Source organism: Anabrus simplex, chromosome 1 (genome assembly GCF_040414725.1).
Source record: "Anabrus simplex isolate iqAnaSimp1 chromosome 1, ASM4041472v1, whole genome shotgun sequence".
In the NCBI taxonomy this organism is placed as follows: domain Eukaryota; kingdom Metazoa; phylum Arthropoda; class Insecta; order Orthoptera; family Tettigoniidae; genus Anabrus; species Anabrus simplex.
In genome coordinates, this window is record NC_090265.1 from 590,340,891 (window position 1) to 590,367,195 (window position 26,305).

At 37.9% G+C, this 26,305-nt stretch overlaps 1 protein-coding gene across 1 annotated transcript in view; it reads left to right on the forward strand.

The window, feature by feature from the left end:
- LOC136870646 (claspin) overlaps positions 1-26,305 on the forward strand; it is a 121,876-nt gene that overhangs the window by 63,795 nt on the left and 31,776 nt on the right. Inside the window, exons 5-8 of the mRNA XM_067144932.2 lie at positions 9,759-9,922; positions 13,126-13,195; positions 22,061-22,244; positions 23,698-23,819. Coding sequence (XP_067001033.2) covers positions 9,759-9,922; positions 13,126-13,195; positions 22,061-22,244; positions 23,698-23,819 — 540 coding nt within the window. The remainder of the gene's footprint in view (positions 1-9,758; positions 9,923-13,125; positions 13,196-22,060; positions 22,245-23,697; positions 23,820-26,305) is intronic.

Here is a 26,305-nt window from a genome sequence, read left to right on the forward strand (position 1 = left end):
TTCATTCAGTTTGATTCTTTCTTTTGTTATCTCTCCATCTACCTCGATAATAGGGAATCTTATTTCCTGTTTCCTTAAATCAATGGTCATGTTCGTGGCTATCATAAAATCAATTCCAAGGATTATATTGTACTTTATCTTGTTCATAACCATAAATGGATGTTCGAATATCATTCTGCCAATTTTTACCTTCAAGTATGTTTGTATTTTACATTCAATTGTTTTATCTGGTATTATTCCTCGTATTTTAGTCTGTGCAACAGGTATTACAGGTAATTTATCCTTCAGGTTGATTTCATCAAACAATATTTTCGATATGACGCTTATGCTCGCTCCAGAATCAACTAAGCAATGCGTTCTTAGCCCGTTTACCCGCACGACAATAATGGGTAAGCGTGCTCTCTTATCATCACTACCTCTGTGTTTCCTCCAATAATTCATCTGGATCTACATCCCACGATTCGATTTGTAATATATACCTGCATTCAATTTGGTGATTTAGCTCATCCTTCATATAATTTGTTTCATTCCATAATCTAAAATTGGCGTTTTTTTTGTTCCGGGTATCCAACTCATATGCCTGGGCTTCCGGGTTTAGCTTTTGTTCATCTCTTTTTTTTCTTTTATACTCTTGTAGTTCCAAGCTCTCGGCTCCTTCTAAGTCTCCGTTTATATCCCGATCCTTGATTGTGTCTTCCCATTTCTTCTTCTCTTGGGTCTCTCCTCAGATCCTGAATGTATTGCCTATTTCTGTTTTCTCTTCCGTCATAATTGTTAATCTGTCTTCCTCGATACATAGGTCTCCTTCTATAATTGCCTCTATCTCCACTAATCCTGTATTGGTTATATGGTCGATGATATGGCACAAATCTTCCGTTTCCATCTTGCCTTCCGACCTCGTGACACTCCTGCCTGCACCTGCATCGGCTCTCTTCCCTCATCCTTTCCTCATCTTCTTTCCGTTCTCTTCTTCTATGATCCCTATCATTTTCTCTCCTTTCGGTAAACGATTTCCTCTTGTCGTTTTCCCGAGTCAATACATTTATTACTTCTTCATTGTTCGGGCTTCTATTTATTCTATTCGTTGTATGACTAGATGTCATATCGAGTTGTCTGAGTATACTCTCCATTCCTATTGCCGACTCTACATTTGCAGCCGCAAGTAGTCTTTGGATCTCTGGCGGGAATTGTTTTTGTATAGTTTTTATCGCCTCCAGTTCACTAGGCGCTGAGTCCAGATCTTGAAATCTATGGAACTGGTATGAAAAATACTCGCTGTATCGAGTCTGTGCCGTTGATGAGTATCTCTTTGAATACAACTCTAATCTGAGATTCTGTTGAATCTCAGGATTCCAAAATCGTTTTAGAAAGGCTAATTTGAACTCTTCATAATCGTGAAAAGTATATTTAAAAGCCTGATACCAAAGGTTTGGGTTGGCGTCTAGGTGTTTCTCGACTACCCTGAGCTTTTTCTCATCTGGTATCCTGTTTTCTCGGAAATACTCCTCAATTTCACGCAGAAATCTCTTTGGTGACATGGCTGCGGTATTGTTGAAATGTCTAGGTCGGTCATCGTAAGTTTTAATAATATTTATGATAGCTGGATGTCCATTGCCGTTAGTTCCTATTATGATGTCTTTATTGCTCTGGTCTGTTTCTCCAGATACAGTCGGTGTTCCCTCTCTCTCATTAATCTGCACTTCCACCATCCTCTGTTCATTCGGTTGCTTGGATATTACCGATTTTGTTATCTGGATTTCATTTTTAATATTTTGGATCTCCTTCCTCATCTGATCCAATCCTTGCTCTGTCCTAATCATTCTTTCTTCGGTTTCATTCTTATTCTTTTCTATTTCTTCTTTTATGATACCTATTTTGTCTCCAATCTGGTCACGCGCTGTTATAAAGTTCACTTCCATTGTTTTGTTCGTCGTTTGTACAATTTCGTTTATTGTTTCTATCTTTCCTTCGTACTGATTCCATTTTTCTTGTGAATCTATTTTTATTGACTCCATATTGTCAGTTAGTCTCCTGATCTCATCCTCTTTCAAGCTTTGAATATACTTCTTACTTTCTGTTAATTCGCCTCTGATTCTGTTTACTTCTTCATAGATCTCCTTATTCTTATTTTCCATTGTTTCAATCATTTCGGTTCGAAGATTCGTTAACCCAGTTTTTATTTCGAAAACTTCTCTTCCGATTTTACCAATTTCTGTTTTCATCATCTCCTTCTGCCTCTCTTCCATTTTTCTTATCTCTTCCATCTGGTTTCGCTGCAGCTCTTCCTGTTTCTGTTGGTACTCTTCTTGAAATTTTCCAAATAATTCTTCCAACTGCTTCTTCTGTTTCTCCTCTTGCTTCTTAATCATTTCCTGCTGTCTCTCCTCTTGTTTTCTGATCATTTCTTCTTGTTTTTCTTCTTGTTTTCTGCTCATCTCTTCTTGTTTTTCTTCTTGTTTTCTGCTCATCTCTTTCAATATTTCTATTATTCCTTTCTGCTCTTCTTTTGCCTTTTCTAAGTCCTCGGTTATCTTCTCTATCTCCTCATCCTTTTCCTGTAATCTCTCTTGCTGCTCCCTCTGATACTCCTCGAATTGTGAGCGAAGTTGATTTATATTGGACATTTTAATATTTGAACTATACAGTTTCGCTAAAGTTCCAATTTCTCAATATATGTATAGATTATAATTACAATACTTATATCAATACTTCAATCCAATTTGGGATTGACGACCAGACATTCACCAATAAACCGACTATCCTATTGTCCCAGCCCTTCATAAAAAGTATTCTCGGTATTTCTTAAATTATTGTCTAATTAACTATATCTATCTTAATATTAAATCATACCATAATCTAAAATAATACTATTAACTATCTTAGCCTATCAATTATTCAAATTATTATTGCAACTTTAATTAATATTTATTATTATCTATTTCTTCTTTTGTTTCTGTATGCATCTGCAGGACTTCTCTCTTGACTGTTGATTTGTCCTCCTTTTTTCACTCTTCTATACCGTAGTATTACATAATTTTTGTTCTTCTACTCTCCTTTTCCTCTCTTGACCTCAATCATGAGTGTCAAATTTTAGCTATCTTCGCATTCATCTCAGTTTCATTTCAGAATTATGTATCAAATTTTCTTATTTATTCTTTCTCTTGGTCATGTTATCCTCTTCCTACGACTTGCCTCACTGTTGGGCATCCTCCAATCTCTCAGTCCTGCTGTACTGTTAGGCATCGACTTTTTGTTGTCGTTACGCCCAACATTTATCTTTGTATCCACATCGGGTATCCTCAGTCTTGCTCCAACGATGGGCGCCAATTTTTCTTGAGTCGTAATAGGGAAAAATTTTCTTGCCATGAGTGGGCAACTACCTTTTTCCTGAATCGAACGCTTAGTCCCGCGGCGTCTTTCTCCTTTCAAGCTCTACGAGTGGGCAACAATTTCCTTTCTTGCACCGTTCTTATGGGTGACTATTTATCTAGAGCCGTGCTACAATGCCTATACCACCTTTCGGTCCTACTCAGCAATCAAGAAAATTCAATGTTCGAACAATATCTCAGGGAATAAGTTACATCAGCATTTTTTTTACCGTGAATCAGACTGGGAATACCTTCTCTACCTTTCATTATATGCGAACATCGATTGGAATATTTTGGTCACGAAGACTCGGTTTCAAACTCAATTAGTTACCATCATCAGGTAAGATATTACCTTAAATTAATCTTATAATCTATAAATAATATAAAATCGCTTAAATTCTAAATTATTAATATTTGTTCAAAATTATATCATATTTTCAGATGAGCTAAATGTTTTCTAAATATTTTGTATGTACTTTGGTAATTCATCCAAACAAAAAAAATCTTGAACTAGTCCTTGAAGTCCATGATAATTAATCAAAAAAAACTGCCTCATTATTACCTATGGTCTCATCCTACCAAATAATTCTTCTCCTAAAATTTTTCATGGATTAAGATTGTTTGATGAATTCATCCTGACTTTTCATGAATTACAATCTATCTTCGTATTCTCATTCTCTTATTAAAAAAATTATAATTGTATAGTTCTTTATATTGACATTTATAAATTAATTAGATTAATGAATTAGCTTGAGATTGTGTAAATGACACAACAAGAGTAAAATAAAAGTGAAACTTTTATGAATAAAGTCAAATTCTCGTGAAATTCCAGCAGAAAGTCGAGTTCTGACAAACATCCAGTTTCGGTTATTGATATTTTACAAAGTCTCAAACTTAAGAATCCGAGAATATTTTTTTTTTGGTAAGTAATCATCTGTCTAGGCTTTCTTCAACTAATTTTATCATCTAAAAAAAACTCACGCAGAATAAGAAATGTTTCATGTCTGTAGCTCTTAATAGCTACCTATCATAATATTTAAAAAAATCATCATTTATCATGACTAGATATAATAAAAATATACCTAAGTCTGTAAGATCTCCAAGATAGACTCAACAGCTTTGCATTCAGGTTATAATATGTCGCACCGCTTAATAAATTCAATTATATGTTTGCAATAAGTCAAGGAATACCTTAGATGACAGTTCCTAAGCCATTAATAGTGATTAGCTAACATTACGATGACACTAATTTCATATCTGCCGACACTAATCTAGTGTTTCAGCTTAAATCAACTTAAATATCAAATAGGATGTGGAAATTTTCTTTGAGGTTGCCATAATAGCCTGAGTTGTAGGTTAATTGAGATTAATTTCCGATGACCATACTTCATTAACATCCTGTAAACCCATCTTCAATTTGCCAATACGTCACATATAGATTATTCGAGGTTACGTCGCTTTAAGCATTAAATAAAACCTTAATTCTACACTACGTTACATACACTCTCATTAATTACTTATACGTGAGATTCTTTCCTCAAACGACCTTCCATTTATTATCATTCCCCAAACAAATATTCAAGGATATCTATTATTTATTATTCGCACTCCCTATCTCATTATTTCCATCATATCCTTACATCACCGCATACATAAACTTCATTTGATCTATTCAATGTAACGCTCGATTTGAATAATTCCATATCCCAATGAAATTACAATATTATGGATCGACAACATCTATTTCTGACAATATGCACTTGATTTGTCAAAATATATATGTATAAATATAACCCATATTTATTCACGTTTGGCAATAAGTTGGTATTAATGATGATCTAGGTAACCTACGATTCGATCTGCATTACCGGTATTTACTTACTCCAAGTACATTTGAACGGCTTGATTATGGCATAACTCTTTGAAAATCGACTGACAAGACGTTATTATAGTGCTTCATTGGCGAATACGACATTTCCTACATATGGAAGTTCTTATCTGCTTTTGAAGATTACCAAACACCTTCATCTGAACAGCATTATCAATACGTTCGCGATGAAACTATCTTTATAAGTCATCTCTCGAAGATACATCGATCCATTCCTTACATCAACACAACCAACAAATTACTACATGATACTACACAAATATCTACTTTTGAAAAATACAGCTTTTAAACTTATCTTATTCTGCCTGTGTTTTGGGCTGGGACTGCTGTAATTTCGTCCTCTTATGCGGCGATCATCTCTGGTTTATATCTGCGGCATCTCCGAGTCTTGATCGCTGGACTTGTGTTGTCGGGCAAGGCCGGTTCGGTTCCCGTCTGTCGCCAATCCCATCTTCATTTAGCAGGCCATCACAGCGTTTTCACGTACATGCATGAAAAACATAGATAAATATAACATTAATTCCACGGTCTCCATAGTTATAAAGCCTTCTTAAATTCTTTAGGATCTTATGAGGAGAATATGATGACGTAAATTCAACTACGGTATTGCAGTTTTAACAACACGAATTGCAGTGTAATTTGCCTATGAGCCTATATCTTTACGAGAAATATAACATTTGGACTTCGTATTTTTGTTAATTCTTCCGATAATGTTAGTATCTTCTCTCTAAAATCTGCTATTTCTTTATACAGTAGCTTCTTGAAATCTTCTGTGAATATTCTTCCTTTTTACGATCTTCGAATGTTCCTACTGTTGTAGTGATGGGTAGTTCGCGAACGAACTAGTTCTCGGGAACTACTTCACTCCCACGAACTGTGAAGTGTTTACTCGTCTCTCGAGAACTACTTCTCGAACTGTAGAACTTCACAAGTGTGAAGGGAATGGGAAAGAACTTGTTCGCTGACGAACTACTTCAGCGGTTGCAGAGTAGTCTAGCGGGAAAGTTAAACATTTTGAAGTAGTTGGTGAAGTAGTTCATGAAGTAGTTCTTTCTTGGGAGCGAGAGTAAATGAACTAGTTCCCACAGGTGAACTGCTCCTTCCCATTACTATATTGTTGGTTTATAGTGAACTTTTCTTATATCACGGTTACCTGGATTCCGTTTGCCTGTATATTTTCCCTTATGTTAGCGGCCACATGGATTCCATTAGTTTGTATTTCATTACTTCGAACTTTCTGCCGCACGATTTACGGAACTTTACCGCTATTCTCGGCAAATGACGATTTCAATGTCGCGATTCTAAATGACCAGGGCAATGAAATGGTACAGTATATAACATTAAAATTAAGATATCGTTTATTCAGTCTTTAATTTTACGAGTTAACAACTGCTATCGGCCACGTCATTTACGCATTTGTTATGAAAACGAGTTATCCTCTTTTTCATTTCGAATTTTCTTTAGAGAACAGCAGTCGATGGGTATTACTAATCAACTCCAACATCGCCTTTGAATGTCAACGAGAGAGCTCGCAAATGCACAAAGAGAGAAAACTATACCGTACCGAAGATGATCGATCGCATTTTGTTGCAAACGTTTCAGTTTTCTTATTCAAACGGCGTTACGTATCCTAACTTAACCGTACTAAACGTATGATCAAAACACACTTCAAACGCCGGTAGAGAAATTATACCTTTCTCGCTATAAAAAATTTTCATAATAGCCTTTCCGTAATTTAACCAGACGCGACAAAATACAAACTAACGTATGAAATCAATTAAGCAATCTGCCATATCTCGAGGTGTATCCTATTCTTACTTAATTGCAGTATTTAGCCTCAAAATTAAGCGGTCGTTTAGTCAGCCTTAATTTTTAACAAGTTAACAACTGTTATCGGACACGTTATTTATGCATTTATTACGAAAATATGTTCTCTTTCAATTCGAATTTTCTTTACGGGACAGCTGTCGACGGATATTACTAATCGACTCCGACATCACCTTCGAATGTCGACGAGAGAAATCACTAGTGTACATAGCGAGGAAACTATGCCGAAGGTAATCGATCGCATGCAATATCATCGCTGGGGTGCATAAATATTGGTAACAGAAAAAATCGGGCGCGCTTAATCGCTCGTAATAACGGATGCACCAGTGATAGGGTTCTCGCTGTAACCGAAGGACGATACACAGTTTAATATAGGAATTTTGAAGGGACAGAAAAAAGTCATCGCTATAACGGAGTTCTCGTTATATGCCGTACTCGCTATAGCGGACTTCTACTGTATGATCGTTGCTCCTGCTTGTTGACTTCCATTTTATGATGCTCTCACTCACTCACACACTGAACTTGGGGGCATGCTTAGACCCACACTGTTGTTTACATACACCACCTAGTGACATCATACGCAAGTACATATCGTACGTTTCCAAATGCGTATCTTACATTTTCTGCGTTGTCTCCTGTTTGCAAGAAAAAAAAATAGTTGCCATAACTTATGACTCAAACTACGTATGTACTCGGGCTTGTGTAGCTTTGCCGTAATTGCTGTGATTTTAGCCAAAAATGAACACAAACACAGTTGGAATCTCGAAGATATTCTCTTTGCAATAGTGCTGCTCCAAGTATTTATCCTCCTTGTGTGGCTGAACTAGAGACAAAAGAATGATGCTAGGAGCCTCTGGTTTATACTATGGCTTCTTCATCGCGGGGTGTTTCGTGTTCTTTGCTAAAGGATGGTTTAGTGTTCTTTACTAAATGATTATATTGAAAGAGAATTGTATGGTGATCATTTATGAAAGTAAGAGTTCAAGTGACCCTAGTGATGGTGGAAATATTAATCGTGATGAAGACGACAGTGGTATTCTCAATATTGATTTACCAGCAACAGGTGGTGGTGACAAGACTTAACACTACCATTGATTGCCCCAAATTTGTAGACTCTGTTCCTATCCTTGATAAACAACAATTTGTTGGGCAAGCAGGTTTAAAAATAAATATTCATGACAATTTTATGGAAATGGATTTCTTCAAATTAATTTTTCTAATGACATTTATAGTTTTTAAGAAAATTGATTTTCTATTTATGTCTTTATTTCTTGTTTGTATGCATGAGTTTTAGGAACATTGGAGAAAGCAAGGCAGTCTAACTAAGACAGCAAGAGAGTTAATGCTGTCTCTTTTTGTCAGTTCGAAGGAACTAGATGCCATCCATTCCCCCTAAAACCGGCAGAGATGATCTTTGAATAGTTTATTCACCGAGACGTCTAGTGGCTGTAAAATTGATGTGGAACACCTCGTCTTTAATGGGCTCTATTTAATGGCCATGAAAACTGTCCAGAACAAGTATAGAAGTATAGATTTTTTAATGACATAATTCTCCAGAGTGTTGATCCCACACAACTTTCAGCCAGTCTTTCATTATATTAGTTGACATCCATCCTTGTTCCTTCTTTCGAACAACAATGCCAGCTGGAAGCTTGCACTTTGGCAAAGTTCTTTTGAAAATGGCAAAAGATGGTATCTTTCTACCATCTGCCGTAACTGCCAACATGATGGTACACCGTAATTTCTCCGCGTCTGTTGTTTTAATTAATTAATGCACTGGATGCACCCTTCGTATGCACTGTTGTATTTAGCGGCATATCAAAATAAATGGGAGATTGGTCCATGTTTCCAATTTGAGAAAGAAGAAGACTCTTTTTCTCGTCGAAGTTTGACGACAATTTTCCGCACTTGGGGCCATGAAACAATCGACATGTGGATTTAAGCTTTCTTGAATTCTTCTTTCTGAGCCTGCTAATAGTTAATTAATTTTGGATCTACTCCAAACTCTCTTCCTGTGCACTTGATTCAATTATTTTCTGCAAAATAAACAAGTGTAAGTTTAAGCTGCGTGGTATAATAGCTATTCTTTCGTCCCATTTTGTACTCACTCTTCTTGCTGCTATAAGATACTGAATGCAACTGTTTGTTTCCTTATCTCTGGTCCTGCCTGGAGACCGGCTAGGGTAGCAGGTAATCGAAAGGGATGGTAAATGGCCTTTGGCTTTCTGTTCGCAGAGGTATTTATAAATGCTTGAAGTCCAGGAAACGGGCTTGTTAGGTGCAAGGCAAGTCCAATTTCATACCAAAGATGATAGTGAAATTACGCGGCATGCAAAAAATGTCCTAAAAATCTTGAGGGGCAAAATATATGCAGGGGCAGGAAGTCATTATGCGAGAAAATATTGTAACTGACTTATTTATATGATGGCTGCTTAATGCGCCTGACTAATCAGGGAAATCTTTTAGGAAGTAGATCAATGATGCTTCCTACTTTTATTTCTCAGTATATTCTAATTTGAAGTATAAAAGTCAAACACACTTTCTACTATGTGGCTTAAGTTTAATTTCTTAAATTTAATTTTTTTTATGTTTCTGTCTTATCCATTGGTTTTCATTTTTGATGTCTTATTTGTTCTACCATTGTGGTTTAATAAACATTTCTTCCCTTTCACTAGCTGTTGACAAGGATGAGGATGAACAGTCAGCTCTGGAGGATGCAGACATCCCTCCTTATCAGATAGGTGGAGCATTGACTCCAATGACGCAACCTGCTGCAGAAGAACGATTTGTAGCATCTATCTGCAAGCCTCCACTGCGGCCAGGGCTACTCAAGGGCAAGGTATGTTTCTTGATATGACAGCAAAGTGTGTAATTTACATTTCATTAATTTACAACGGGCACCAAGAATTAAAAACATACGGTTCAGTATAACACCGATTTGTTGTAAACAATCATTGGGGAAATGCTTTTATAATAAACGCACAAATAAGTCCATTGACAGCAGTTGTTAACTCCTTAAAAATAAAGGCTGAATTAATTAATTGCTTAATTTTAATACTAGTTACTGAAATAAAAGAAGAACGTGATACTTCTTCTCAAGATACAGCAGTGTGCTGTGGCATATTGAATATTTTATAGAAAATGATAAGTTTATAGGAATGACCAAAGCGATATATAATCACAATGCAGGTAATAATAATAGGCTCAAAGGTTACGAAATGGTATTTATTTCAAGCAACTCGGTACCTAGAGCAAGCAGGTATCATTTTACTGGGGGGAAGTTGTCAGACCGCGGAAAGGCATATGTTGGATACCAGAACCAATAACCTTGTTAGATAACAGTGACATGAAAACTAACGTATTAGAAATGACATTTTATTATTCAGCAGAGTCAGTGGAGCTTTGCCAGACCGACCAAGAGGGTTGTCTGTGATAAGTACAATATAAGAAAAAAGAAACAGATAGAAAAGAGCAAACATCAGGCAAGATTTAAAGAAAAGGGAATCAATTTTAAGTAGGTTATATTTTTTACCATAAATGACTAGATCAGGCAATGTACAACAAACAAGATTTAAAAAAATATATATATAATCGCAACATTTTCAGAACAGGCACAGCCTTTTACAATTGAATGCGATCAGCATAGATCTTGACTAGAAATTTTTACAAGCGGCACTAAGGAGTCTCTCCAAAACCTAAGACTCGTGATTGGTACACTACCACTTTTTTTTTTTTTAACCACAATGCTTAAGAAAAAAGAGGTGTTAATACAGTTTCACAATACTGATTAAAGGTCACACTCACAATTATTTATCAAACCCAACCAGGGATAACCAAAATGGAGAATTAGAGCACGTTAGAAAATAGGAGTTAAAACCGTGGAAAATAAAAAAGGAGACAGACAGAGGAGGGAGGGAAATGGGGGGATTTTCAGGCTGCTCAAACCCTATCAGTTAACAGTGAGCGCGACCACTGTGCTACCAAGCAAGAGTTCACGACATGAAAACACTCCTAACATTTGTCTATGTATAGTCCACCATGTGAAGTTGAAGATAAATAAAGATATCCGTCTGGAGGATTTAGTTAGGATCAAAGCCAGAAGGGCATTGAATAATCAATTGTTCAGTCTTTAAGTCTTGATAGAAACACCAAACATGAAGAAATTAAAATATTTGCTCACCCAGTCTGTACGACGATTTTCAATGTAGCATTTTCAGAATGACAATTTAAAATATCGCAACGGACCAGCCGCTTGCAAAATAAGCTGCTCTCTCCACTCCAGAATAATCACACTTGATGTCTCACCAGTGAAGAGAGGCAGGAGCACGCTTATATAGGTGGTAGACTGGCGAGTCCAGAAGTTACTAGAAGGTAGAATACGTAAGCATGAGGTAACAGCGGAGAAGCAGCAGTGGAGTGGAGCAGCACAGTCAGTGAACAGCTGAGTGAGCATGTAGACAGTGAAAATGTAGCAGCAGTAGAATGCGGAGGTTGGCAGACGGTAAGAAGAACAAAAAGTCTTGATGTAGTAGAGAGGCCGTAACAGTTCACATAACTTATTTCAGGGGTTAGGTTATATACTCTCGCGTCTGGTTAAATTTCAGAAAGGCTGTCCCCATGTAAATTTAATGTGAAAATGTTATCATTACTCTACAGGGAACTTGAAATATGTTTTCGTAATACGTGTGCGGTAAACCTAGGTTAGGTTACGTCATTTGAGTTAGAAAATGGAATCGTTTGCCATAGAAGTCTCTGGAGTGATGCTATTACAATTTTTAAGAATGAAACTGTACATGCGAGTTCACAGGTTATCGGAATTAGAAAATACTGTAGTAATGAGTTAGCCGCTGTACAGAAAACATCCGCGAAAAGTTTTGAACAAACTTATTTCTGTTTCATACCGATTTTAATGTGATTTTATGGGAGTATGGTCTCTTCCAACTTTTACGGAAAATCATATATAACCTTACAAGATCACCTTAAATCGAAACAGTTTTACATTCACTGAGAAAATCTGTTGACAGAGGGAAGGGTTAACCATGGGCTCACCCAAATCAGGAATAATAGCGAACATATTCCTAAGTAACATTTGAAAAAAATTCTTCACTAACTAAGAGATTTAGGAAGACCAAGACAATCAGTTTTAAGAGGTGTGGAACTAAAAGAGGCTACTGAGCTGGTTACAAGTAGAGGATTATGGAAGCACTTAGGTAATTCACAGAGACTTGCACACAGAATGGTAAAGGCATAACAGTGTACAATGAAGATGTATGTACTAGAAGTCTGCGCTGAAAAAAGGCCAAAGCTAGTTATGGTGCAATGCAGGTCCCTTGCTTAGATAGCAAGGGCAGTTCAACACAAGAGTAATCTGCAGGACAAACTGTACAAAGTTGTAACTACAGTATAGTGTGTAGGGTAGATATCTCCTTGTTTTATTGCTGTCATTGTGTAAGTAATGTGTGATGGTGCAATTTATGTTAATACAGGCAAAGATTACTGGAAAAGGTGTGCTTTCTACTGAAACCTCGATTTGAGATAAACACCCATTTAAGGTTAAAAAATTCAGGTCCCTGTAAAAATGCTAAATAGGGGTTTTACTGTAGTTTTCTGTGATTGCTATAACTTTTGGACCATTGCAGTGTGCTTGCAAATATGAAACTTACTTTCTTTTTCTCATGTTTGCTGTTCATTGAGGGAATCGTGATACTAATGTTATGAAATGCACTCATTTCATTTTGGCACTGTTTAGGCTGCTTGCATGTCAGTCAATGTTCTTTCACTCTACTAGATGGCAGGAAAACAAAAACTCTGTTGTGTGACTTATTGCTAATATTTAAACTAATTTTGTTGAGTAAACACCGAATGTATATTTTTATGTTTTTTACTTGCCAACATGCTGGGCATGTACCTTAAGTAAGCCCATGGTTGCTTCCTTCCCACTCACAGCCCTTTCCTATCCTATGGTCATCATAAGACCTATCTGTTGGTGCAACATAAAACAAATTGGAAAAAAAAATGTCTAGAACTACATTTTTGTTGCAGGATGAACCCACCTCTGTGCTCTTCCCCTTAGCATCCAGCCCTACTCCACAAATTTTGGGTCTATGTTCAGGTAAGTGTGTACTAGGTACTAGGTCGCAAGTTCTTTTTTAATTTGTTAACATTCTTCCTGCAGTCTTTGGTTTCAAAATTTGTTCTCTAGGAAGGAAGGAAGGAAGGATACTTCAAAAGGAATGCTACGTTGTTGATCTATTCTAGATACCCTTGAACCTTTTATCATGCTACGCACTAGATATCTTGAAACCTTTGTTACATGATAAGCTACTTGGATTACATAAAATTAGCTTCATGGTCCGTGTCGCACTTTAACAGATTCACAACTAAGAATTTTTTATTTTCCACCTTGTTGATACATTAATTGCTTAAGATAACTTATTGGTTAAAAGTGGTACATATTTATACTTTGTCAATACAGTATATGAATTTTTCATCTAAACAGTGTTATGTGGCTGAAGATGTTAATAATGTACAAAACATGTACCACTTTTAACCAATAAGTTGCCTAAAGCAATTAATGTATCGACAAGGTGGAAAGTAAAATAATACTTAGTTGTGAATAAGCTACCTGGAATCGCAGAGCATGTTTCCTTATACTGGGAGATATGAAATACCATATTTGCTCGCATATAACTCGTTCTTTTTTGACAAAAAATAGTGTAAACATTTTCGGTGCGCGATATATGCGGGGCTTTGTGTGCAAAAAATCGTATTCCTGAAAAAAACATAAAATTTACATTAGGCTATTGAAACAAGACAACTGGCATACTTACCCTATTCATTGTCACTGCCTTCAGTCTCCGAGCTATTCTCGCGTGCATCATTCTGGTCACCATCCGATCCTGCATCATCCTGACTTCCGCCCAATGCATTTGCGATACCCGTCTTCAAGAAACTCTTCACAATAACGTCTGTCGACACCATAACCCATTCCTACATAACCCAATCACACACAAGGTCAACTGATGGTCTCTTTATTTTGCCTGCTGGTGTTGGCTCATGCTCCCCTTCTGCCATTCATTCGGCATACAATTTACGTATATTGTCCTTGAAGTGCTTGTTGATGGAAACATCTAAGGGCAGTAAACAATGTGTGAGTCCCAGGAATTACAATGAGATCAGTTTTCATTTCCTGAGGATGTTTCTTCTTGTCTTCCACCAAGTGTCCGCGGAAACTGTCCCACACTAGCATTACTGGGTGTCGAAGCAGTGCTCCTGGCCATGCTCTCCACACCATACAGACCCAGTTCTGGACAAGACCTGTATCCATCCATCCTTTCTCTTGAACTCGTACATGAATGCCTTTGGGAAACTTCACTGTAGGCACTGGTTTTCTTTTGAAAACGTATGGTGGCAGTTTTCTTCCGTCTGCGGCTATTGCTAGAATGACAGTGCAATGCTGTTTTTCGCACCTAGTTGTACGTACAAGCACGCTAGATTCTCCCTTCTTGTTGATGGTGGTGTCGCATGGCATGTCGAAGTTTATTAGGGTTTGATCTGCGTTGCCGATTTGAGATAAGAGGTAATTGTTTTTCTTCTGCATTGCTATCACATGGCGATGAAAATCTGTGATTTTGTCGCTGAAATCATTTGGCATTCTCTGGCAGAGAGATGTTCACCTTCGCAGACACAATGCCTTCTGTGTCATGAATCTGCGGATCCAACCCCGGCTCACTTTCAGATCCGAACAGCTGATTCCTCCTTTAATCGCTAGTTTGCACACTTTGAAATGTAGCTTCTCGTGTGAGATACTAAAGCCATCATTTCGCAACTCTGTAACGTAATAAAGCAACTTGTCTTCCAGTTCAGGAAACTTACCAGTTTTCGGTCCTTTGAATGCCTTCGTGTTCGTTTGGTGGTTTCTAGTGCAGCTTTCTCTTTACACCAGTAGCGAACATTAAACTCAGTCACACTGAATTCTCGACCAGCAGCTCCGTTACTATGTTCTTCAGAATATTTCATCACTTTGAGTTTAAACCCAGCCGTATAACTCCCACCTTTCCCCATAACTTAGAGATCAACCTACACAAGAAAACTTAACTGTGAAACAACAATGAAACGTGAAGACAGAATACTGGTACTTGTCAACAATACAACATAGGGACGATATGTAGTACCATGGTCACTTGACTGCCTGGACAGTGAAATATGTAGTACCATGGTCACTTGACTGCCTGGACAGGGAAACACTCCTAGTTCATGTGATCAGTTCTGCCGGACAGGTAGCGAAAAGCACATAGACAAAGACGGAAGAGTGAGAGGGATGGCTGAGTGTGACTGACTGGCTAGGAATGCGGCCTTGGGACGGAGGTTTGCGAGTTAGGTATTTTTTGTTACAACAGCTAGCCTCAACCGTTCTGCAGATAGAAAGAAATGCAGCATCTTCGTGTACGTCACGTACAAAGTACAGTAGTAGTAATTGGTACAGTCCCGATATTTAATGTAGGCACATCCATGGAATATCCAAACTTTATTTCGTGTATGTACCGTATGTCTTTATGATGTCAGAAATTAATGCGAGTTATATGCGGGGAGTTTTTTCCCTGCAATTTCAATTGTTAAAAATGGGGTGCGAGGTATACGCGGCAGCGAGTTATATGCGAGCAAGTACGGTAGAATGTAATAGATTTACAAGAACCGAAATAAAGATTGAACATTAGTGTTTACACCTTCAATATAGGGGAACATTTAGGAATGACGTCGATCCTAGGTGAAGACTCCAAGAACTCAAATACTGTAAAGCAAACACCACATGTCATAACACAAGGGAACATGCACAGTGGAAAATGTGAATCAAACTAAATTACAATTGAATACTGGATAATATGGGGCTCAAAATAAAGAAGAGGTGTCCATGGTAATACAAAGGGAAGAAAGAAAAACAAATCGAAAACAGTTTTCTTCAACATGCCAAATATAAACCATTTAATTAGTACGAGTGGGGGCTAAAATATAAACAGGATTTTATTTTTTATTCAAATTCATGTATTGAAAAATGCAAGGCGATTACAATTTATTTTTCCACATAGTTTCCTGCTTTGGAAATGCACTTGTCTCAGTGTATGGGCAGCTTTTTGATGCCCTCATCGTAAAATATTTATTATGCTAGGGGCTTTACGTCGCACCGACACAGATAGGTCTTATGGCGACGATGGGATAGGAAAGGCCTAGGAGTTGGAAGGAAGCGGCCGTAGCCTTAATTAAGGTCAGCCCCAGCATTTGCCTGGTGTGAAAATGGGAAACCACGGAAAACCATCTTCAGGGCTGCCGATAGTGGGATACGAACCCTCATCGTAAAAAGAACAGGGTCGTGTCACTAGCCAGTTGCGCACGAAGTCTTACACACACACACACACACACACACACACACACTTGTCATCTTCAAATTGTTGCCCTCCTAGAACTTCTTTAAACAGTCCGAACAAATGGAAATCGCAGAGCCATAAGTCCGGACTGTAAGGAGGATGATGAAGTGTAATCCAGTGCATTTCCTGTAGCTTGGAGACGGTTAGAGCTGCAGTATGGGGCCGCGCATTGTCGTGGAGGAGGTTGACCTGTCGAATTGGTTGGTTTTGTCTTTTGCAGCGATATGCAACCTTCGCCTTGTTCAACAGTTCGCAGCAGTAAGCAGCATTGATTGTGCTCTGCTCATGCAAAAAATAAATCAGTAAAATGCCTCGCCGATCGAAAAAAAATGGTTGCAAGAACCTTGCTAGCTGACAGTCGAGTCTTGGCTTTCACTGGTGCTGCCTCCCCTTTCCTCCGCCACTCCTTACTGGCTTGTTTGGATTCGGGATTGTAGTGGTGGACCCATGTTTCGTCGCAGGTGACGATCCGGCTCAAAAATGCATCACCTTCTTCTGCAAACCTTGCTGTAAGCCTCTGACTGACCTCCAAACGTTTCAACTTCAGATTTTCGGTCAAAAGGCGAGGGACCCATCTGGAACACACTTTACGGAACTGTAGGTTGTTTGTGATAATTGCTTGACAGCTCCCATAACTGATTCCGACTTGTTCTGCAATTTCTGATACTGTCGATCGTTGACGATTACTTGGTTAAGTTAATTGCATGCTGTAACGGGTCTTAGAATATTTTGTGACACGCCAAGGGCTGGTATTTCTGAGTTACAAGTTGGCGGTTAATTCAAAATAAGATGAGGAGAAATCCATGCTGGCTCCCCTGTATAAGTCCTTTATTCATTGATTATATATGCATTTTAGATGTCCTGTACTTGCACGGAAAGTATCTAATGCCCTTAAAACATCATGGCTTATCGAACTTTCCTATGACAGGGTGAGAAAGTCTCTCGCTTCTGTCTGCATTACAACACAACACAGTACAGTGACTCTATCCTTGTATGATTTCCTGCCATGGTACTTCTCCCTTAATTCAGAAATGTCAACCCTTGCTGCGTCACAAAGTATTCTAAGACCCATTAATGCATGCAATCACCTTGATTCACAGTTTAAATCTTTCAAATGCCATGGAAAAACTCTTTCCGAAATATATCCAACAAGGTTCATTTACATTATTAAAAAAAATCACTGGCAACCATAACCTCATGCAATGAAAGAAAAGGGCACACGATTCAAAGACAAGGAAAAATTATGCTGACTTCCCTGTTCAAGCTTTACTTTTTGGATTACTGTACTGTTCACATTTTTTAGATGCCTTGTGCTTGCACGGAAAGTGCCTGAAGTCCTTAAAACATGTGGCTTATTGAACTTTCCTATGACGAGGGGAGAAAGTATCTCGCTTCCATGTGCATTGCAACACAGTACATTGACCCCCCACCCATGTACGATTTCCAGGCTGGCACGTCTCTCCTTTAAAACCATAAATCCGTTTGGGCTTGGCATTAAAAAAAGAAATGCAGTTTCATCAGCATTGACAACATTTTTCAGTGCGTATGAATTGATTATATGAGCCACACTTCTTCACCAACTGTTCGCATCGCCAGCGTTAGCGGATTCTGCTTCTCTGCACACTGCCTACTACGTGATATTGTGGTGTTCCTTAAAACTCTGAATACAAAAGAATTAGGATTTTACTCAAACTTAACAAATATGAAGCACATTGTAGACACACCAAAGTGAGTGAAAGTACGGAAAGCTACCCCAGCACATTCCGGAAGACGCATTCTATCATGGCGCGGATAAATTTTGAATTTAAATTACTCTGTAAAATACTTGTTCTTCATCCATTCCCTTTTCCAGATTCTCTCTGGGTAGGGTAATGTACCAAAGCCCTCTACCTTACTCGATCTTTGCACCATTCCTCTTCTAGTACTTTATTGCTATTGACTCCTCTATTTGCAATGCAGTCCACAACAGAGCTCCATCTCCTTCTAGGTGGTACCGTAGGCCTCTTTCCAGTCTCTGTATCCATGAATATTCTCTTTGGTATTCTCTCTCCTGGCATTCTCATCATGTGTCCAAACCATTTTAGCTGTGCTATATCAATCCATTCTTGAAGTTTACACACTCCCACACTTCTCCTTATTTCCTCAATTTGTATTCTATCTCATCTTGTCTTTCCCTGTATGCTCCTCAAGAACCTTGTTTCAGCTGCTTGTATCTTACTTTGGTTCCGCTTAGTCAACATTCAGGCTGCTGAAGCATAGGTCAGTATAGGTTTATAATAGGACGAGTATAAAACCTTTTTTTGCACTTCATTAGCACATCTCTGTTCCATATAATGTCTCTCACACACTGCTAGAAACTTGCAGACTGCTATGTTCTTAAATCAATTTCTCGACCCAAATTACCATCTTGTGACATCATGCTCCCCAAATATTTAAAAATTTTCACTACTTCAAGAGGTTCATTCCCTATTTTTATCACTCCCCTGGATTTTCTGTTACATCTCGTCATGATCAAAGTCTTGCTTTTCCCACTATCGGCAGCCCTGAAGATGGTTTTCCGTGGTTTCCCATTTTCACACCAGGCAAATGCTGGGGCTGTACCTTAATTAAGGCCACGGCCGCTTCCTTCCACTTCCTAGGCCTTTCCCATCCCATCGTCGCCATAAGACCTATCTGTGTCGGTGCAACGTAAAGCCCCTAGCAAAAAAAAAAAAAAAAAAGTCTTGCTTTTTGCAGTACTAATCTTCATTCCAAAATTTCTGATCTCCTCATTCCATAAATCAACTTGTGTCTGTACTTCCTCTTCATTATCTCCCCAAACTACAATGTCATCAGTAAAGAGCATAGGCTTTACTTGCTTGCCCATCATCTTCTCCTTGATGTTATGTAGAATTCTATCCATGATGATAATGAAGAGTAAGGGAGACAGTACACTTCCCTGTCTTAAGCATGTCTCAACTCTGAACCATTCAGTTTGACCCACTTTGGTTCTAACACAGCAATTTTTATATCACCATCTGCATTGTTTCATTCCCAATCTGTGCTTCTTTCAATGTTTTCCATACCAAATTCCTTGGGACACTGTCATATGCCTTTTTTATATGTAGAAACGTTACTACCATGTCGTTTCCATATTCCCAATACCTTTCCATCATTTGACGGAATGTACCCTATAATCCTGAATACCACCCACCACCGAATAAGACCCGCCCCCTAGATTTGAGAGGCAAAATACGGGAAAAAATAAAATAAAAAATAAAATAACTTACTTACCTATTTAATTTTCTTCAAATATACCACAAATATATATTCAAACAGCTTGCAATTAACATCACAAAAATTGTAAATAAAATCGGTCCAATACTCAGATCATTCACAATTCATCATCGTCATCTGAAGTTTCACCATGGGAACTTTCGTCGCCAACATCTTTCCACAAATAGTCGTCTTCACTACTGTCCACTGAATTTGAAATTCCACATTTCTTAAAGCTTTTGGACACTAGATCATTGGGAATGCGTGCCCATGGGGTCTTGATCCAGCTGCGTATTAGTCCCACTTCAGGCCTCTTCACTCGTCCGGTTGGTGTTAACGTGTGTTCACCATCAGACGTCCATTTGGTGTACAACTTTTTCATTGCAGTTTTGAAAGGCCGGTTCACGCACACATCCAACGGTTGTAGAATAGAAGTGAGTCCTCCGGGTATTATCGCAAGATCATTTTTTCCTTTCCTCATCATATCTTTTATGGCGTCAGTTGTATGTCCGCGGTAACTGTCCAACACAAGCATGTTTCGTTTTTGTAACAAAGCTCCCGGGCGACGTTGCCAAACGCACTTCACCCGGTCCTCAACTAACACACTGTCCACCCAGCAGGACTCGTGTGTTCTAACAATAACACCAGACGGCAAGTTTCCTTTCGGAAGTGTTTTTCTTTTCAGAACTACGTATGGAGGGAGATTGGTTCCATCCGCTAATACGCACAACATTACCATGCATCTTTGCTTTTCATTACCACCTGTTCTGATGGTTACACTTTTAGAACTTTTCGTATCCACTGTATTTTCAAACGGCATTTCAAAATAGACAGGTGTCTGGTCAGTATTCCCAGTTTGCGACAGCAAATAAGAATTTTGCTTCCTCAAATGAATAATATGACTATGAAAGGCCATTAATGTTTTTTCATACGCCCTGTTATTAGGAATATCTACTAATAATTTTGACTCACAAACTAATTACTAATATTATTAGCTAATAACTCTATGAAACATAATACTAATATTATTAGTTAATATTATTGGTTTCTTACTAATAATATTAGTGAAAAATGTTTTATGAAACAGGACCCAGGTCGTCAGCATTGGCCTGACTGCTTACTACATATCCACTTAACTGAATCCCTCCCTGCCACTTTATACATTTCAGCAGATGATCCATGTAAACTACAAACAGTAAAGGTGAAAGATTAAAAACCTTGTCTAACCCCTGCAAGTACCCTGAACCAAAAACTTACTCTACCTTCAATTCTCACTGCAGCTCAATTGTCAACATAAATGCCTTTGATTGCTTTTAATAATCTACCCTTAATCCCATAGTCCCCCCAGTATGGTGAACATTTTTTCTCTCGGTACCCCCTCATATGCTTTCTCTAGATCTACGAAACATAAACATAACTGTCTGTTCCTCATGTAGCATTTTTCAATTACCTGGTGCGTACTGAAAATCGAATCTTGACAGCCCCTCTATGTTCTGAAACCACAATGGTTTTCATCTAACTTCCTCTTAACCACTGATCGCACCCTCTCTTCCAAGATGCCAGTGAATACTTCGCCTGGTGTACTAATCAATGAGATACCTCAATAGTTATTGCAATCCTTCCTATTCCCTTGCTTATAGATAGGTTCAGTTACTGCTTTTGTCCAAACTGAAGGTACCTTACCAACACTCCTAGCTAAGCTTATTACTCTATGAAGCCATTTCATCCCTGCCTTCCCACTATACTTCACCATTTCAGATCTAATTTAATCTATTCCTGCTTCTGATTTTTGAAAGTGGATAAAATTCTTGTCACAGCATAATGTCATTATTGACACATGTAACACCTTTGGTAGTGCACTAAGTGTTGATGGTGGTGGCATCTTGTTTGGATCCTCTGAAAATGGATTTGCAAGTTAAATGGCTGTAGGTTGTTATTGGTAAAGAGTATCTGATAAAATGTTTTCTTGGATATTTGTTATTCATTGTCTTGGAGACTTGTAAGTCAGTTAACAGTTTATTGTCATATCGTGCTGATTTTTAAAAATGGGTAAAATTCATGGCACAGTGTGTCAGTTATTGACACATAAAGTACCTTTGGTAGTGCACTATGTGGTTGTGGTAATTTAAGCTTAATAATTAAATTGCTATATTTCTTCTTGTATTATTTGGCATGGTTATTTGGATTCTGTATATTGATTAGTTATGATTACTGTTTAAAGGGGCAAAACCATGATATCATCAGCCCATCTGTCATATTATAGCACTATGAATAGCAGCCTTGTGTGTTTTTTGTAATAGAAACTGGTGCACCATCCACTGGAAATGCAGCTGATAAGGAGATAGAAGCTGAACTTTTGGGGCTTTGTTCTGGAAAATTCTTGACTCAACCTGTTGAGCCTTCTCAGGATGGAGAAGTCTCCCAGCAAAGCCAAGAGGACAGCCTTGCTCCATCACTACCAGATACTCAGCCTATAACATTAGAGTAAGTATCTTACCTTTATCACTGTACCAAACAATTATTTCTGCATGACATGCTCCTTCCTTCTTCTGTTAACCCATGGAAGAGGAATTTATATATTTTCCCAGAGGATATAAGTGCAAGCACCCATGGATAGAGTACACATGGAGGAAACATAAGCCCAAAATTTTTGGCTGCAGTCTTTATAATACCAATATAAATGGTCCGTTATTGGACATTATAAACTTTCCAGCTAACTCATTCTTGGTTGCCAGCGTTTCGCCCTCGTGTGCTAGGGTGGGCTCATCAGTTGGTACCTAGCACACCTACCAATACGCTGGCTAGTGCATACAGTGGAGGCCACTGCGTAGGCTAACTTGAGCCACCGGCAGTGCCAATGCACTAAGAGACTTTGTCTCATTATCAAAAATTGATGCCTGCTTGGCCATCAGATGACATAGATGTTGATTCCCACAGGGAATCTGAAATATTTGTCCTGAATGAGCAAATTTATAATACCAATATAAATGGTCTGTTATTTCTATTTCCCTTTATTCAATTTAAAATCACGGTATATCATTTTATCCACTGTGCCGTAAAACCGAATAATTTTGGCAACGTGTTGATCCATAACTACGAAACAGGTGAGGATTTGACAGAGTATTTCTTAATTATTTCAGATAGAATAAAACTACGCCTTTTTTACTTGCCGGGTGGTATATTCAGTATTCTGGATAGTGACTGTTGTTCGTGCTTTAGTTGAGGATACTTAACCTGAACTTGGTGTCATTTCTTCGCTCTTAAAACCTACTGCATCTGCAGTACATCCTTCATAAATTGTGGGTGCATACAGGAAGTGAACTGTTAAGTATTGCTCAATAACATGTTGTTTATTTCATTTTATTGTTTCAGCAAGTTGCCAGAAGTATGGCACAAATAACGTACCTAACAGACATACCAGACACCACAACCACTGCACTCAGTGCACTGACTGACTCAAAGAGGGACTGACTGAGTGCGGGAAGAGGCTGGACGAAAGCGGTTTCTGTATGTCACGTGATTATCTGAAGCATGGTATTGGCCAGAAATGAACGAGATTCAATGTGACGAGCTAGCTCTTTCTTGGAGTCGCAGTTGATAAAAGAGTCGGCTCGTACTAGCTCTCAAGGAGCAAGGAGGGAGCTAGCTCATACAAGAGTCGACTCGTAATTGAATGACTAGCTCTCAAGGAGCAAGGAGGGTAATTGAATGACTAGCTCTCAAGGAGCAAGGAGGGAGCTAGCTCTTACAAGAGTCGACTCTCAATGAGAGAGCTAGCTCTCTCCAATGAGTAGTTCAAAAGAGTCAGTTCGTTCATGAACGACCCATCACTACCATCAACCATGTTCTTATCTGATGAGTAACAATTTTTATTGCTTTGTGTAACTTTTATTTCTGCTGTATTTGTGAAAATGTCAGTTTAACTTTTCTTTTACAGCGTGAACACAAATGCAAAGAGATCTCTGAAAGTGCTGCTATCTTCAGATGAAGAAGATAATTTGGGTGAAAAATCTGAGAAGAAAACAAAGAAGAAGTTTCACAGAAAGTTGGAATTTTCAGGTATGAAGATTCATGATTTGTCTATTACCATATACTGTAATATACCGTATTTAGCCGAATAATCCCCGCCGTCGAATAATGCCTGCACCCTCATTTTAGGAAGACTCATTTTGAAAAAAAAAAAAAAAAAAGAAATTAACTAAAATTCCTTCCATCGAAAGAGTAACGTAGCCATAAACAAACTTTTTGTTTTGTCCTCGTGGTCTTTACGCAAATATGAGCATGTAAATTTGTAATTCAGAAGTGCCAAGCCTCGCCAGTTTTCGTGGATTCTCCTTTTCCGCGTACTGCCTGCTACGCGATATTGTGGCGTTCCTTAAAAAAATGCCTGAGATGATAAAAATCCATTATCACTGCTATGAAATATATTTTCCATGAAAATGAGCGAGTAGGCCTACTTACGTGACAGGTATTTCATTAATCTGAACTTGCAATAGGCTAGATTCCCTGTAGATGGGAAGATTTGTTGTCTCTTGAATCACTAGAATCCTCTCCTAAATTACTTACAAGTTTGTCACACTCCATGTCTAAAACACTTCTCACACGTGGTCTCTTTTTACTGGACAGTAACATGACCGGTGGTGGATAATTCTTTTCGTGCAAGGTAAACACTTGAAATAGACACACCGGCGAAATCTGATGTTAGTTTTGTGATACAGTAGAACCTCATTAATTCGAAGTCTTTGTAATACAGAAATCGGACTTCCAATGAAGTGATTTTGAATTAACAGCCATCTTGTAATTCAGAAGTGCCAAGCCTCGCCAGTTTTCGTGGATTCTCCTTTTCCACGTACTGCCTGCTACGTGATATTGTGGCGTTCCTTAAAATGCTGAATACAAAAGAATTAAGATTTCACTCTATTTTCAACTATGAAACACACTATAGACACACCGGAGTGAAAGTTTGGAAAGCTACCCCTGCACGTTCCGGAAGATGCGTTCTGTCATGATGCGGAGAAATTTTGAATTTAAATTACTCTGTAAAATTCGATACTATTTAAAAAAATGTAAAGTCAGTTTAGAATTAAAAGTCTGAATTGTTTTCCGTTTAAATATGACATATGGGGACAGTTTTCTTACATCTACGGTTGCACAAAGCATAACTGTACACTCAGCATCGAAAACTAGGTGAGCCAGGAGCGTGTTGGCAACCTTGACGCAAATAAAACCCGCACCCCACTTTCGTGCCTCAAAATTCTTAAAAAAATATATGGGGATTATTCGCGTAAATATGGTAATCATTTCCTTGATTTTACACACCTGTTCTGTTGCTCGTAACATTTTGTTCACTATGATACAGTACTTTTATATTAATGGATTATTTTATTCATTTGTTCACTTTTTTACATTGGCTTCTATTTTATTATGGCCTGTTATGGCTTTTCAGTGTTCTAGCTTAAAGTCTCTGCAATTGTGTTCACTATTCACAGTTAGCTAATTGGCCACTTCGGCTTCCACATCTCTTCGGTCACCCTCCAATTCGTTTATACAAGATCTTCACATCTTCAGAATGTTCTGCTTTTTCCATTCATCTGTCATAATCTTTCTCTCAGCTTTATCTCATGTGTTTGTTCCTAACTTACCATTTAACTCATTGCATATAACCTTCTACCAGTTCACAATTGAATTAAAAATCTAGCAAGTTCCACCTTTTCAATACAAAATACAATGTTGTTTACTTTACAACATATATTTCATTACAGAACTAGTTTCGGTGTTCATTTAGACACCATCATCAGATGCATAGTAAGTGAAAAAAACTTGGCGATATCAACAATGAACAACAACAACAACATATTGCTATATTTAACTCCTTAAGTAAAAAAGAAAATAAAAAACGAAGAGCTTATTGTCACTAAAGCTGATAAGGGCAACATAACCGTTATCATACATAAAGCAGATTACATCCGAAAAACAAAAATTTTTTTTTAACGATGACTCTTTTCCTATTATTCAAAAAGACCCAACTGAGTCGTTGCAGAAGCAATTGAAACAAACATTGAAGAAAACTACTTTTCTCTTTAACGAATTTGAGAAGCAAAAATTAATTAGCATGAACCCCGGCCTCCCAATCGCTAAAGTGCTGCCAAAAATCCACAAGGCCAGTGTTCCCATTAGACCAGTTATAAATTACAGACCTAGCCCCCTTTACAAACTGGCGCAGTATATCCAAAAATTCCTAAAACAACATTACAGATTCACTGCAAATAAATCCATAAAGAATTCCGTGGACTTGATTAAAGAATTAAGTAAATTTCAATTACAGGGTCACCATACAATACATTCTTTTGATATAGTAAACATGTTTCCAAACATCAAAGCTAATAAATTGCTTCCTATCATTGCCAAGAATTTAAGCAGTTTTGAAATCAAAGACTTTATGACGATTTTAAAATTGCTGGTCAATAACAACTATTTCACTTTTGACAAGATCATTTATAAACAGAATGGTCTTGCAATGGGGTCTCCAGCCTCAGGAATTTTGG